The 17187-nt window shown below is 36.0% G+C and overlaps 1 protein-coding gene across 47 annotated transcripts in view; it reads right to left on the reverse strand.

Annotated features, from left to right (window-relative positions):
• The window catches only part of CLASP2 (cytoplasmic linker associated protein 2), a 137403-nt gene that overhangs the window by 14841 nt on the left and 105375 nt on the right, over window positions 1–17187 (reverse strand). For 18 of the 47 annotated variants that reach the window (XM_015281520.4, XM_015281514.4, XM_025147227.3 and 15 more), the window contains 8 exons: window positions 16750–16773; window positions 16056–16300; window positions 15363–15426; window positions 13159–13161; window positions 10214–10377; window positions 9183–9261; window positions 8972–9022; window positions 4633–4776 (listed from right to left, as the gene is read on the reverse strand). In XM_015281520.4, coding sequence (XP_015137006.2) covers window positions 4633–4776; window positions 8972–9022; window positions 9183–9261; window positions 10214–10377; window positions 13159–13161; window positions 15363–15426; window positions 16056–16300; window positions 16750–16773 — 774 coding nt within the window. The remainder of the gene's footprint in view (window positions 1–4632; window positions 4777–8971; window positions 9023–9182; window positions 9262–10213; window positions 10378–13158; window positions 13162–15362; window positions 15427–16055; window positions 16301–16749; window positions 16774–17187) is intronic. The other 29 variants (XM_025147229.3, XM_015281522.4, XM_040682642.2 and 26 more) reach the window with 7 other exon arrangements.

The following is a 17187-nucleotide window of genomic DNA, read 5'->3' on the forward strand; positions in this document are numbered from 1 at the left end:
GGCACACAACGAGCTTAAACCTTTCAGAATCATCCTAATAAGCAGTCTTTCAGATACATGATCCGCAGCCCTCCCTCCCCAGAACTGTTTACTAAAAGGAGTGAAGGAAGTACCAAAATGGCTTCTACAGGGTTTGGCAAGTTGAACAAATCTTAAAAAGGAGAAACTGAACACACCAAATAGGAGGAAGTTTGTAACTCCTCCTCCTAAATTCCACAAATGGTAAGACACCTGACACCAACAGAGTAGCTTTCAAGCACCATGATGATGCAGGCTGCTCCAAAAGTAACAGCTCCTATTTATTTCCATGGAAACTTCAACTAATACAAAGAGCACAATAACACTACTTAATAGAACAAATTCTCAGCTACAAAATACTGTTTTTCAACACAGTCACCACCAATAGCTATGCATTTTTATCAGATCAAAAAAATCTGCACCAGTGGAGATGACCGTTTTACAGCTGCTATGACAGCACTGTTGCCAGAAAACTGTTGCCCATGCAGTCCATTTTTCATCATCCCAGACACATGGAAATCAGGAGGCACCAAATCCAGAGTATCCTGTGGGTATGGTAGGACAGTCCAGCCAAGATCGGCAATGTGCTCTATGGTCTTCAAACTGGTATGAGGCCTGGTGTTGGAAGAGAAAGGCTGTCTTTTCCTCTGGATGGACTGTGGAAATTCAAGCCTTCAGCTTAGTGTCGTAATGCAGCAGCCAGAGTTGATGGTTTGTCTGGGTTCCAGGCAATCCAGAGGGATCACCCTTTTCCTATTTCAAAGGACACTGCACATCTTCTTACCCACTGAGGGCTGTGTCCTGAACTTTTTCTCTGATGGGAAATTCACGTCACCACACCAAAGACTGCCATTTTGACTCTGGACCGTAGTGGTGACACCACGTCTCTTCACCCCCAATGATGTGATCCAGGAAATTTTCACTTTCAGCCTTGTATTGGTTCAACAGGTCACAACAAAATCGTATGCGGTGTTCATTCTGTTCCTGTGTGAACATCTGTGGGACCCACATGGCTCAAACACTGTGACATTCCAACAGAGCCACCACTTTTTCCAACACATTGAAGCCAACATTCAGCTCCATATGCAGACCCCTCGTTGTAATCTGTCATTTCACATGGATGAACTGATGAAGATGTTTTTCACTGTGTGGTATGACAGCTGTGTGTGGCCAGGGCCAAATCATCAGAACATGATTTGCCTTTCACATTGCTGTTGCCACTGCAGAAACACAGCACCCACTGTCTCACTCTACTCACATCCACTGTTTGGTGTCAAGAAATGTTCAGCAAGTGTCGATGAAAGTCAACAGAAGTATTTTTTTTTCTGCATGGAAGAAATTAATTCCACACTTTTGCTTCAGATGTACGTCCATATTAGATGCCGTTTGATCAGACTGCCCCTCTGCTGCCATCTGTCACACAGGGTGTTGGTGGGAAGGTTCAACCCCTACTGTCATACCAGCAACATCTGCCCTCTGACACTGTGGGCCACGAACAGGAGATATTACTTTCGGAGCTACCTTCTTATTGGCTACACGTTTGAAAGATGAAAACTTAAGTACTGGAGTTTGTAGTGCACTGGATTATACCTTCCACACCCCCAATGTTACCATTTCATGTTTAATAGCATCCTCATCCTAAAGCAAGTTTTAATACACATATTTTATTTATTTACCTCAGCCAAGAGGTAAATAAATATTGACAAAGCACTACAGTATGTTACAGAATGATGGGGGATACCAGTTGAGTTCCCCTCTGCTAAAGAAATGTTGACTGCGTGACTTAGTTTGATGAATATTCACTGGACAGGCTAACAAAATTGTCAACAATGCAACTAACTTACGGCATGCAATGAAAGGCTAGTGATTATTAAGTTTTAAACAGTTTCTTTATAATATGAAACTCTGGTTGTGAGATTAACTAACTTTATCTAGTTTCAATAGAAGTGACACACCGTCAAGGTCTGCCACGCACTGGAGAGAACCAGTGCCTCATGCTAGCCAGAATGACAGGCAACTTGGTTCAGCACCAAAAATACTTCAAGCAAGTAGTTTAGAAAATTCTTTTAGACATTTATTTCCCTCCTTTGCTTCAAGAGCAATGAACTGTAGCACTTTTTAATTAGAAGTAGAAAGCCAAGGTATGAGCACACATACCAGCACACATCTTAGTATTAAATTTAATGATGAAAATTCTAGCATGTTAGAATGCCACAAACTGTCTTTGCACACTCATGATCAGCTGTTCTCTTGAACTTTTATTCCCTCCTCCCCGAACAGTCTACCCTTCAAGTGAACAGCCTGAATGCCCTCTACAACCTGTCTTTGGTGCTCCATTTTTCCCTCATTATTTCTTTTAGTCCGTCTTTTAACATAAATTGATATATACAAAACTAAAACAAAACGTCAAACAAAGGTTCGGAAAGTACCATTCTTTTCTCTGTCCTGTTATCCATATCCTCACTGTCTAACAGTGTGTCTACTTAGGCTGCCAACAGAATAACAAAATAAGACAGTCTACAGTCGTATCAGGGAAGAAACTGGTACCATCGGGTTTGCATGGAAGCTCAACCTGAAGTATCAAAATGGAAATCGACTCACAGAAGGGTTTCATTAAGGAACCATCTGTTTTCCTTCTTCCTTATTAATTAAAAAAAAAAAAAAAAGAGAGAGAAAGAAAGAAAAAGGAGAAAAAAAGAAAAAAAAAGGGGGGGCATTTTAGAGTATTTGGCTTTTTTCCCCCTCCAAGTATAAACTTGCTCTCTTGAGATTTTCACATCTGGTCACTCAGATCACATTTTAAAAGGAGTGAGAATGAGCAGTATGTTTTGTACTGTTCTAACTTAGAAGAACTCTAAGATTTTAATTCTCCCCAGAAGAGTTTTAATTGTAGAGGAACTTTGAATTTTATACTCCAGAATGAAGTCCCAAACTAAACAACCGTGCTAACGTTTTCAAGTCTGTGAACAGAACGAAATATTTTAAAAGATCAGAATAACTTTTTTGACTATTCATTGGCAAAATTTTATTTCAAGACTTACTAAAGGCTTTTGGGAGTTAGCAACCCCTAACAAGTCTGTTATGGAAAGAAAATATAAACTGAGAAAGTTTCGTATAATTAAAGTGTTCCAGATGATAAAACTCAAAGCCAATTCTTTCCATGATTCAGTTACTTATTGACATCAAAATGGTTATTAAAGATATGAACCATCAGATAAGACAGCTCGCCACGTGTCTCAGTACTAAAACTTTACCGATGCAGAAGATAGTGCTGCTTCAGTTCCCTTTCTGTTTTATGGCCTTATGCATGTCACTAGAACATGGTAACTAGGCGAGAAAAGTCCAAAGGATATAATCTGTTACTGCTTCCTCATGCTGAAAGTTATATTAGAAGTGGAAGGTAAAAATAGAGTTATATGCATTATAAATTTTCCTATAGTTATTATAAACAGCGAAGATACCAAGAAGTGGCAAAAGTTACTTTTACTTTGTTTTGCATTATACATTGTGAGATAGCTCTCCATCTTGTTCTATTAATTCACTCCCACAAAGCATCCCTCCTGAAGGAAGTTTTGATCCTGATTTCAGAAACAAAGTTGCCAAAACTCAAGCTGAATTGAATCAAGCTAAGGAAATCTAAACAAATAAATTGTTTTTACTTCAACTGCAGAAATAAACAGGGAAAAATGAACAGAAGAGTTATTTGTATATTTGTCTATGTCAAACATGCTTCCGCTTTATGAGGAATAAGCAAAATATTTTAGTTAACATTCAAGAAGTGTTAACATACTGATAAAAGCAGCTAAGACAGGATGGATGTTGACAACAACAACAAATAAATCTATTCCATCTATATGCAAAGAAGATTAAAAAGATATTTGCTCTCTAATTTCAAGAATTATCTAGAGTTCTTTTCTGAAGGCTGCATTAGTCAATTTCTCATGGTTATTATTTATCCTTGCTATATCTGAATGCCCACAAATATTAATTTTGCTTCACAAGAGTTATGTGGAGAGGGGATTTTTGCACTGGAACTGTAGCATTACAAGAACAATTCTTTGATACAACCTCATTTAAAAACATCAAAGGCTGAACACAAGATTGCTTACCAGTCTTTTCTGTTTCACAAAAAATCCAACCAAGGCTGAAGTGAGTTCATTACTGTAGTCACCACTGCTATTGTGAATGTGCTACTACTATTATAGAAGGTTTTGGAAGTAATATTGAAACTGTACAGGAAATGTCTATGCAAAATATCTTAATACCAGAGAGTGCTCTAAACAAAAGTTAATCCCTGTCCTATGAAATATGATCTCTATATATTAACAGATGTGAAATACAACCATAACGTGGAGTTTCAAGACTATAAATTTTACTGACATGTTCCCAAACATGTACTTTCTGGCAGTTTGAATTCGGCAATTTTGATATTTTAGACACAACCCTCAGTTGCATTTGCTCAGAAGGACATAAAAGTATATAGTCTCCATGAAACAATAAAACTGTTTTTAAAGAAAAATAAACATTTTTCTGTTTAGACATGAATTATCAATAGCTTTTTTAATCTGCCCAAGGCACTTGGAATATACCATAAGTGCACATTAACAAACATACCTTCCTAACATCTGAGCTTTTAGGTTCTGTGGTCCAGGTGATGATTCGAGACACTGCTAACCTAGTTTCACTTGAATTTACAAAATCCCCTGGATCCATCTGTTGTGCAAGAGTCTCTATGTATTTAAGAATTGCAACTTTTACCTGTAAAGAGAAATACAGTTAGGTGGACAATAAAAACTGTGCTACAAGAACAAGAGTGCTTACAGAACACAGTGCACATTCTCTAAAATATTTACTTAATTATCCTAAATGTCTTTTCAGCATTGGCATAAAACTTCAAGCAGCGAATTAATTTACAGAGAGGTACATTATTTCAAGAAGGAAATTCTACAGAAACTGTATGAATAGAAATTTCAGATTTCACTGGTAGCGGCTAAAAGATAATGGTTCATTTAACAAACAGAAAATGAAAGTACTCAAAACATTTGCGCATATTCAAAACTATTGAGAACTTCTTTCAAATACTAAAACAAAAAAAGGACATGATCTGATAAACCAATAATCAGGTGAGTTAGAATATGATGTAGTTAATACTAAGCACCCTTTTATGAAAACTAGTGCTCAGCAGTCAGTACCATTGGAGATAAGCTCTAGGAATCTTCTGACTGAAAATTAAAAGGTATGGAACAGAATTTCTACAAAAGACCTAGACACATGAACAGTTTTCCTTTGAAGATATTAAGGAGATAGACATGAGTTTACCAGAAGGACAGAAAAGCTGTTCTAGGCTTCCAACTGCCCAGACATCCTTCACTGAATTTACTGACTCCCCTTATGCAGGATTACAGTTTTAATTGTCCCAACTGCAACCTCTCTTTAGTTTCTTCAAAACTGCATCACTGCACAGCTGTAGTAGAAGGGTTGTTATGCCTGTAAGTCCCTTAAACATTCTCTGTTCAGTTCCTGCTGCTCCAGAGATAACTGTCATTCAACCCATCAAAGAAAGTGGTTAACATTCATTTATGCAACCTTTTCAACTTAGGTACTTCTGGCTCAGTGGAAATAAAACCTGCTGTCAGGAGGGAGAAACAAATGTCCCTCATAAGCAGAAAGAAAGCAAGCTCTTGGCATAATTTCAATTATATATAGCTTGTAGTGTTCTGAACAAAGCTATCTAGCAACTTCCATCGGTCATCAAAACTTCCAAGCTGCTACAACACTAAATGATGTACACATTACTAACAGCTGATACATTCACATTAATAATAAACACTTCATTTTCACAGCAGCTGTTAAAAGTTGGACATTTTCAAAGTTACACAACAACCAACAGCTAGAGCTTTTCAGCTTAGGCAAATCAATACCAACATACTCGGTAAGAAGACACTATTGGCAAGATTCTTTCAAAGAGAGGGAAAACACAAAAATCCCTATAATGAGACGCACATATTACTGATATCAAACACCCTAAATTAAACTCTGAGAGAGCAGCAAATCTACTTAGGATGCATTTTAGTCACTACTACAAACAAGTGAGAGTACAGCTGAGATCAGAAATAAAAGGTTTACGATAGTCCTCTTTTAACAATCCAGTTTATCTCTACAAGACCCGAGAGAAATGATTTTTAACTGCAATGAAAGCAGCTGCAGGAATTCTTAAAATTACTATTTGCTGTTAATCTCAAACCACTGTCTCTGAAGCTGTTTAATATTGCCATGACTTTACTTGTATGCTGCAGGCTGAATTTATTGCATCTATCCGGACTACGAGCACTGAGAAAGCGAATATTTTTCCTATACAGTATACAACACAGATGGACACTTTAATAGCACAGTTGCAGTAAGTGAGCTGAAATATAAAGTAAGCTTCAGGTAGCACTATTATTCACAAAAACTGGATAAATGAAACCGAAGTGTTTCCATAAACATCTTTCACAGATAAATTTGGGCACAAAAATATTCTGTGCAACTCATCTCCACAGAGATTGAGGAAATACTGTAAGGATGCTACGCAGTCAGTGTCAGAAGGCAAACTGTTTTCCTGTCCTGTGAAACAGTTTAGATTTACTGAGTCTCATTTTCTCCATAAAGACAAGTCACAGAAATGTTCCACCTAGTAGGAAAAAGTAGAAAGGAATGTAGAGAATACTTTACTTAAAATAGACAAATGTCCACCTCTTACAGCACTATTCTGTTGTAGTAGGCGTCTACAACAAAGTAGGCATCTACAACAAAGCAACACTCTTCTAGGATGCAAGAGACTGAACTCTCCCTTACTCAGGTCAAATGCAATCACAGTGTTTTCCAGCTTGCCACATCCCTGATACCTATAGGATCCCGATAGGTCCTAATACCTGGGTTACTTTGATACCACCTCTATCTTGCTTTAACCAAATGACTACAATAACCATAATGATTGAGTTTTAAAGGGCTCTCTTATCTCCATGAATGTGCTCTATTTTTGTCTTTTTATTTTTTTAATCCAGAAAATTTAATATGAATTTAGAGGGAAAAAAACAACTGTAGCAAAAAATGTTTCATTTCAAGACATCCATATTTTCAAAGGAAAGAATGGTTCAGAAATTTCTAACAAGCTTTGGCCAAAATGCTTATTAACAGTTCCTCTCTGTATGTGAGCCATCCCATATTCAGCCTGAGAAAAAATGCAAGTGATGCTTAGAAGTATTTTTCAGGACAACACTTGTCCATAAGAAAACATGTTCTGTACCTGCAAAAATAAGCTTAATACATTATATCCTGTCTATTACATGTGACTACTGTGCCCATGCATAAATTTGACCAAAACAGATACATGCACTATACATGTATAAACTGTATTTCAGCAGTTCACCACAGCTATATGTTTATTTAATGCGGTTGAGTAAGACAGGACACAATACACCATGCTGCATCCTCCATGGATTATGTCAGTAGAATAACATCTCTCTGTTTGGTCAGCTATCCTAATCCACCTCTTGTAGTAACTCTAAAAGCTTGAATTTATTTTCCAAGGCTTAGGTGTGTGTAAATGTTAAACAATGACAACGACAGTATAATCCGAAGGATCACGATTGGCAGAACTTCCACATGAAAACAAGAAAGAAGCATCATATGCAGGAAGGAATCCTTCAATGGAAGCAAATTTCTGATTTGATCACATCCTGAACCAAAACTATCTCCTTTTCCAGAGAAAAAACAAACGCTGAAGATCCCAAGAAATAGAGTAGTACCTTAAGATTTTCAGTTAATCTCAGATACCTGGGTGCACTGAGGATGAAATTTTGGCAAAACATTCAATGTGGATATTAGACAAATAATTTTGCAATTTAAGTTCAGTAACTTCACTGCTTTGATCTGAAGTTGTAATTACCTAGCAAAGATAGAAGATGGGGGGACAGGCACATTTTTTTCTGAAAAAACTCACCTTCTCTGTAACAGTTAGATAATTAGCTGTCCCAAAAAGAATATCTCAATCACCAAATTCACCTTTCTGGTGAGGAAAACCAAGTAAAATAAAACCAAGTCCAATTTGTTCCAAGGATTTATTTAAACAACAAACTGATTTTTACTACCTCATTTGCTGTCTTCAATAATTGACAGCAGTCCCTTTTTAACACAGCTCTACGAAGCAATAGTGGTCAACGTATCAACTGTCCTCAAAAGCTTAAAAATGTAAGTTTTACTGTATTGTAGACAAAAAAGGCATATTCATGTGACTTTAGGTTCAACACGATTTGGAAAAAACATTTTTGTGCAGCATCAAATGGCGTAATAATAGTTCGTGCAGGATAGAGCAGAAAATGCCAGCTATATGCTTGTTATTTCCCCATTTATCTCACTCGTACATCTTCAGATTTGATGCACTTATCCTAAAATCATTTATAAATGTAAACGTACTACAGGATTCAGGTTTTTTTTCAGGTAGAGCTTTTTAAGATGGAAAAGTGTGTGTACATATAAAGCTACACACGGCTTTCAGAAAAGTGAGGGTACTATAAAGGGAGCATGTTTTTAATGCAAAAAATTAAAATGTCTTAAATGAATTTAAGAACTAACAGGCTAAGCACAGGAAAACTTATACATGGACTAGGAAAACAGTATTGGGAAATCACAAACATAAAATTAGAAGACTCAATAGAGTGAGTTTGCATAACCAGCTTGATGTTAGGCGGCCACATTTTTCTTGCTCATTTTTACTGTACTGTGGTTTTATTAGCTCTCACTTGCAGCAAACATTTTCATAGTAGTGTAATGTTTAAAGTCAAACATCTGCATGCTTAAAGTTTCTCGCAAAGGTTAGTAGCAGCATATGAATGCATTCAAATAAGAAGTATTGGAAACACTGTAAGAGTTTTGACATAGGGTTAAGAATAAAGACAATAATTCAGACAAAAACCTTTGAGCTCCAAAAAGAGCGAAGCTGGTCCTGTAGTGCTGGCTTGACTGTCTGAAAGTTTACAAAAACAAAATCCACTAATTGAAAATCTTTTTTTTTTTTTTTTTTTGTAAAACAAAAGAAAACAAAAATAACAATCCAAAGGTAAGTAACACAATCAAATGTCTATGAATTATGATTCTGTTCATCACGTAAGCCTAAAAATTCTTACCTTCAAACTAGGTGTTTGGGTCTGGTCAACAGTAAATCTCATTAAAATGCTAAACTGAAGATCATTTGGAAATGATTCCCTGTAAAATAAATCAAATCAAATTTTATTAGCTGCATGAAAATGTATGTCAATACCTGTTGGGAGGCAAAGCATAAGCCTTACTGTTTCTAAAGAAAAAAATGTCTACCGACTTTGTTGACATTCTGACCTCCAGAAACATTCACCTAGCACATAGCAGACAACATTTAAGAAGTTAACTGTTCTGAAGTAGTTAAACCTAGAATATATATAATGCAACTAGTAACAAATTATGTAGTACTCTGAATTTAAACACAAGCAATTCTAAAAATCCCACAATTATTAGGCACTTCAACTGTTAAAAGCATACACAACACTCCTTTCTCTGAACAGTCCTGTCCATTCTACCTGCCTCTGCTCTTCACCATTCCACACTCTGATATAACCCTACTGGGCTTCTGTTGCAGCTGAAAAATGTTTAACCTGTCCCATTCTTCAGAGAATAGAGGATGAGAAGAAGATTCCAGAGCTTTTCCAGTTCTACTTAAAAAACCTAGCTTTCATTTGGGAATAAAGGGGTTGGGGTTGACTGCTCCCAGAATCATGTAAAATTGTTTGGGGAGAGTGGAGGAAGGATATGGCAATAATAGATTTGCTTTCTAATTCCTTAAGAGATGTTCTAACAATACTGCAACAATATTTTGATATCAAAATGAAAAAAAAAAAAACCAAAACCTAAACATTAAAACAATAATATACATGGCTCAAATTCACCTTTTGAAATTCGACAAGTACAAACATATTAATTGTTTAGCATTAAGGAATCAAAACTCTTCAAACACTGAGAAAACCAGAACACTTAAGCAGTAAGTTTTTTCACGATCTCTTTTTTCATTATATCATTGCATGTATTTGCACATCCATACAGACAAAACACCTTTGGAAAGAGCATGAGGTGATGGTCTATTACGTTGTTGGGTTTTTTGTGTGTTTTTTTCCCCAGAACTTGTTACCTTGTGACATCAAGTGCCTTCTGAACTTTTGCTTGTACAGACCCAAGCAAATCAGCACCCATTTTCTTCAATAGCTGGGTCAGCAGTACAAACAGCCAGTCCTGCAGATCTTCTTTATGGACCTGGATGAAGTCCACCAGTGTCTCCAAAAACATACTGAACACCTAAAAGGTATAAGAAGAAGGAAAGAGGGTAGGATGGGGAAAAAGAGGAAATGACACTGACATATGCTGAACTTACAAACAAAGAAGCAGCAGTAAGGGAATCAGAGGCAGAAATAGGCAGTGTTTTGCAGCCAAGCAGGAAAAAAATAAAAAGAACCTGTCTTGCTTTTTCACTGGATTTTGATACAAGAGTACAGTGGAAGCATTAGCTGACTTCTGCAGAAGTTTGAAAACTAGGTATTCCATGCAGTATTGTCAAGAAAAGAAATGCTTACTGTGATGGCTGGCGCAATCTCATTTTTTTCAAGTAAAACTTTTTTTTTTCTTCCCATTTCAAGTTCTATCATTAAGCTTTGTCATATCCTCTATGACTACAAAAACATTCTCTCTCTAAAGCAAAAAAACCATCTACAGTGCTTTAGTAGAATCTTCACTGTAAATATCTCCACTACTAAGTTCTGCAAGATCATGAAAGCTGGCCAACTCTACATAAAACGTTTCTGGAACAGAACAAGGTTCTTCTGCTATTGCAGATATCTAAACACAGAATCGTTCCCCAGAGCAGGAAAAAAAGCCACAATACGTTTCGGATTGACAGCTGTTAAGTACTTTAGCATTCCAAAACATATTATCCATTGTGTTCTTTTAAACAAATAATGCTGAAAATACGGTATTCAGTTTTTAGAAAGTGATGCATATTAGTGTATTTATAATAACTTTACCACAGAGATCAGGAAGAACATCATAAATACACAACTTCATCTGAACAGTCTTTTTAGTATCTCTCACTGATTTTATGTTTTTCCTAAGCTCATGATGATATTAAGGAGTGCGTGCTGTAAATTCAGTGTACTTCACGGGTTTCCCATTTCTCTGATAACAAAAATGGGTATTTGAGCTGAAAATGCTGCCTTCACATCTGACTTGCGCTCCTGCTCCAGCAAATAGCTGGGTACAGCTGCAAAGTTGTTGTCATGATACAAAGAGCTCTGGACACACACTGCCTCCTGAGTATGTACCTGACATGGGTACAAGGCTGGAAATACCTGCTGCCGAGGATGGGCTGTAACACCACATCCTCCTCCACCTCCTCCTGCAGCTTATCTGCCTTGTGATGATGCCAAATTCTGCTGCTGTAAGGGTGGATGAACCCGAGCAGTAATGATACCTCACATGGCTGTAGATACCACACCACAGAAATGGGCTTACATCCACGACAGTGACCAAGAATGGAGGGGTCAGATCACTACTGAGGAGAACAGATCTCCTAGCTTTTCATGATGATCAGGGTAAGTCAATTCATATAATGAAAACCAATACAATAAATCAATAGAGTTACGTTAAAAAATGTCTCAACATTTACATTGAAAGTAAAAAGTAATCAGATTATTTCAGGACCACATAAAGACCGGAGAATCTAAGAAGAAATGCCCTGAACACCTAATAATCTTCATTGGAAACCAAATAATACAAACTCTACTTAATGCAAAGCCAATCAGGATGAAACAGTACAACTTTCCTTTTGGGGTAAATTAAGTTGAAAATGAGAAAAAAATATTGCTAACTCCACTGCTATCCACTTAGATTTTTATGCAAGTCTGACATTTAAGAATTGCCCTCCCAGAAGCGGGAAGTAATTTTCACACTTGTGATTGTAAATGCCTTCTCTCTTTGCCTGAACCGAAACCATATACCACTACACACGAAGGGTTAATCATGGACACAGTTTTAAAAGCTAAACAAAACCAAGCCAAATGGTACTTTCTGTATTCTAACGTTACTGTCTTTGGATTTTACAGCCTCCTAAAATAAGAGGTAGAAAATAAGGTACTCTAAAGATTACACCGGAAGTCTTACAACTGTATTTAAAATCTTTCAAATTAAATTATTTAGCACAGCAGAACTTAGAAACTGTACCTGCTTCTTAAAGTTTCCATTTACCACTACACACAATACTTCATTAAAATGTGCAAGCTGAACAAACTGGTTACAACAAACTACTTGATGGAGTAATGTAGACCCCGTATGACACTTTCAACAAGTAAAGCGGGTTAAAGTGAAATCATTATGAAGTGAATTATGAATCACTATGGCAAAAGTACTTTAAAAATTTCATGACAACTTTTTAGATGTTAAAAATAAACATTCACAACTGATGACTCAGTTTTCTTTTCAAGCTTTGATTTTAGCTCTACCCCATGACTGCCAGCAGAAAAGTTGTGTAAGTTTAATCATTTTCTGGTATTAAAAATATAAAAATATCATGGCTTTTTGTCTCAGTCAAAGCATGAGGGTTTAAAAAAAAAAAGCTGGAAGAGAATTTAAGGTAAAGGATGAATTTGGAATGGAAAATGGAACTCAAGCCACCTTCGTTCTGAACAACGTATGTCGGTACTACAACTCCTGCAGTCTCCATTTTTAAGATGCAACTTCAAACTTCTATCAAGCGCCTAAAGCTGAAGTTCTTAATAATTTGATAGTGGAAAAATAAACAGGTATGAAAATAATTGTAACTGATCTACCTTTAAAGTGAATTATTTCAGATGTGCCAACCACCACAATACAAAGCAGGAATGCATAACCAAACAATGTCAGTTAATTAGTAAATAAAGCACATCTCAAAACTTTGCCACACAGTTTACATAATTGTATACAGCATTTTATGATTGCAAAAGCCTTGACACTGCATGAACTTGTTGGGGAGGAAAAATAGAGAAAAAGGGTTAATTGCACATTCATGCAAATAAGGTTAGGCTTCCAACAAATACTGAACCAACTTACTCTCTAAAGAGAGTTCCAACACAGGAGACAGCATGCAAAACAAAACAAAACAAAAAACAAAAACAAAAAAGGGAAAAAGATAAAAACATATAAATTAGTGGCCACCAATACAAAGTTCCTGTATGGAATATAAAATGAAACAAAACAAAAAAGGTATTTCAAAGCTTTTATGACAAATTTAAGGATTTTATTGGGATATCTAAACTATTTTAGAAGTAAGCACTGGCACATCCTTCAAATCATTCACCCGTTGTCCCCTCCATATCACATTACTGTCCTCCCAAGCAATTCCCTACATCCAGATACCATGTAAAAAGAAACCCTTAAATGGAAAAAAAGACAACACAGAAGCGATGACAGAATAATTCCTACAGGCATTTGAAGACAAGATTCTAAGATTAGATCTGTGCAGCCATATATACGTGATAAAAAAAAATCCACAGCTCAAGAACTCCAACACTTGAGCTGACCCCCCAGTAGTACATTCACAAATTATAATTAGTTTTGCAATATCAAAATGCAGGCAAGCTTTCAGTGAGTGGAACAGGTGCTAATACCTATGCTACCATATCCATCAAATTTCTGAACTCAAAAGTTACATTATTCCATGTCAGAATGCCCGATAAACAACAACCAAAAAAATCAACTGGACTGCAGTAATTCATAAAGGCCCAGTGAAAATTTAAAATGCTCTTCTGACACACACTTTTTTGGAGTGCCTTCATTCTCCTCCTCCTTTCCCCTAACCTCAACAAAAATCTCCAGGATAGCTCCAATAGATGCAGAGCTGATGTATGAATTAACACAGGAACGAACCACCAAAATTAAGCCAAGCTGCTATTCACAATTTTATCATAGTTCACTTAGAAACCAATCATAATTCAGTATTTACTTTTCTCTTTACTCTTCTTTTTAGTTGAACGTTTTGTTTCTCTTCAACTTGGTTTTTGTTGTTTGTTCTGGATTAGTGCAGTATGTAAGCAAGGTTCATAGGTTCATACTAGGCTCATGTGTGCAAATCAATTTTCTTTCAAAAATACAGAGAGCATTCACCTGCCTTTATTTTGCCTGCCAGAAAAATAACTGCTTGCCTGTCAAGATTTTGTATCTAATTTACTTTTTCATCAGAACAATCATAAAGACTTAAAAATGTTTAAAGTGCTGCATAATCAAAGTTTCTTCTCAACAGAACTCTGAAAAGCCAATAGCTCTGCATTAACTACTCCACTGTGAGTTTTTCTGGGTTATCACTTTATCAGTTCTGAAATATGAAGTGGCACATGTTACATTCAACATAAAAAAAACAGAGTTTCTTCCAAGCAAGCCTGTAACCGTAAACCAAACATGAAGTTACAGGTTTTCTATAGGTTATTCTTTTTTAACTTTGTTCAGGTTCATATTCACGTGCAATCCTTTAGCTAATGGAAATTATTACAGTAGATTATATACACATATATAAGCTGCAGTACTACCCCATCTCTCACAATAACTGTTAAAAAAAGTAACATCGAGTGGTAACTCAGTTTTAAAGACTTAAAATGTTCTGATGAAACAGATGACTTATTCTTAGTTACATCATCCACTCATAGTCTTTATTACTGTAAAAATTAATAAATTATAAAATAATAAATTATTATAGAAATTAATAAATAATCACATTTTCTTTTATACATCAACATACTTGGCATCTTAATTATTATCAATGACACAAAATTATTCAGTCTTATCTGTGAAACTAGAGGAAGATATCAGTAGCAATAAAAATGCAGAACACATACCCTGGAAAATAAGTAAGCATATATTTGGTATAGTGAAGATTACATACCTTTCATTATGATTTAAATTATTGCAGCAGGGTGTTTTGTTTGTAGTTGAGAGGAAACCACAAGGTTATGCTGAAATGACCTTTGTAAATACCACGACTTTCTAAAGATTTTTGCCAACTTCGAGCACCAACTGTTAAACGAATGTATCTTAACTGAAATAAACCTTCACTATTTTTCAAATATCTTGCAACAAAAGGTGCAGAATTACCTCATTCAAAACTGCAAATCCAAGGGATTCAGACCTAAGACCATTAATTGTGCATAGAACGTATTTTGTGAAATTTACACGTGCAACTACTGCCAACATTTTACTGAAGTTGGCCTTCTATGAACATATGTTTTCAAACTTTTACTGCAGATAAGGAAACCTAAACATACCTTACTGTGAGGATCAGCAAACATTCTTGTGAAGATTTCACACAGCCTTTTCAACTCAACACGACTGTCAAAGTGACAAAACACATTCATTAGTCAACTCGAGTGCTGGTACTACTGGTACACTAATGCACAGCAATCAGTGAAATCAACCCTCAATGCTGAATTAAATAGTCTAGTAAAAAATTTGAAAAAAGTACTTTCTCTAAGACATATATAAAAATGTTATAATTTTGTTTAAAATATGACTTTCAACCTAGAAATGAATCTTTAATTCACATCTTAAAACAGCAGAAGTCACTTTAAATTCCTATTCGTAACTACTCTAATAGAGCCAGTCATGAAAAAGACATTCCCAGAGCTAGCCATGAACAGTTTCTTCTGAATAAAAAACCTATACTAGCATGTCATCAATACTAGATGCAACCACTTTGAGAATCCTCTGTATTATAAGAATGCTACTGATTTTAAATTCCATTTTTAAACAAAGCATTTTAAGGGACCCTTTGCAGTAGTAGCCAGAATGGACGTTAGATTCCTCATTCATTCCTTCCCCATTCTTACTCTCAGACACACACACTGCTTCCCCTCTTCTCAACTTTCCGTGCTTCTTAGAACATTAGCGTCCTTTCTTACTTTACCTGCCTTCTTTCAACTCTCAGTTATAAATATTCTTCCACTAACATGTCTTCTTACCTTAAAGTTCTCTGGTTCTTTAATAAATTTTGCAGGCCCAGAAGGCCTTCTTTTCTCTCTGACCAGTTGGAGCTAGCACAGCGATTTAGGACTTCAGCCACATCTTCTGTCTGTCTCATATATGTCGGTATGCTTCCGTTCCTAGAGCTGTAGGACCTTTCTGAACAGGCACTTGATGCATCACTGTTGGCATCATCATCTGAGTACATCCCGTAAGACTCGTATCTTCTTCGCACAGGCTTCTTCTATTGTTCAGAAACACGTCACGTTAATAGCGATTTACAAAGAAATATTATCCATTATCAGTAGAAACACCAACATTTCCAAGAAGTGATGCAAGCCCTACTCCTTGCACTGACAAATGGCTCTAACTGTTCAGCAGTTCAAAGCAAGTTAATAAAAAGATTTTAAAGATGTATGGCTTGCATAGGATTCCAAATATATAAGCAAAGCAAATGGAAAGAAGACATACGTTTGATGAAACGTTCAGCTTAAATTTACTTGTAAAAATTCATAAAATTGCGTGATAGGATGACAGATTGCACTGAAAGTTAGTTATTTCACTTAACTTTATACTTGTTAAAGAATATAAGAATCAGGTCTAAAAACATATTCTTTCATTTTAACTTACTTTGCATCAAACATGTTAATATCAAAATATTAAACTACTGAGTAAGGAAAATAATTTCTATACCTTAGTCCGTATGTCTCCTAAGAGCTGATAGCAGTAAATTATTGAAAAGAAACAGAAATTGAGAACAGCAAGGTAAGGCATAGCAGCACTGTGACTACTAAAGTACCTGTCACTGGAAAACACAATCTTTTGCAAATTTGACTCAGTTCTTTCTATCTGATCAGCGTATCATGCATTACCAATAAGAATTTTGCCAAACTTCCATTTCCACAGACACATTACATGATGTCACCTTCTGGTTGTTCACAAAGGCTACTTGGTCAAAATCTTTGTCTCTTACGCTATTAAAGTATGGAAGCTTCATTTAAAGTTCACTTTTCCACATGCTTCTCAATCTCGTTCTGATTAGCAGCATTTTGGAATCTAAAATATTCAAATGTTCTAATTGCAACAATCAGTAGAGAAGTAAATCTGGAAAATGTCCTACTGCAGAATCCC

Source organism: Gallus gallus, chromosome 2 (assembly GCF_016699485.2).
Source record: "Gallus gallus isolate bGalGal1 chromosome 2, bGalGal1.mat.broiler.GRCg7b, whole genome shotgun sequence".
Classification (NCBI taxonomy): Eukaryota; Metazoa; Chordata; class Aves; order Galliformes; family Phasianidae; genus Gallus; species Gallus gallus.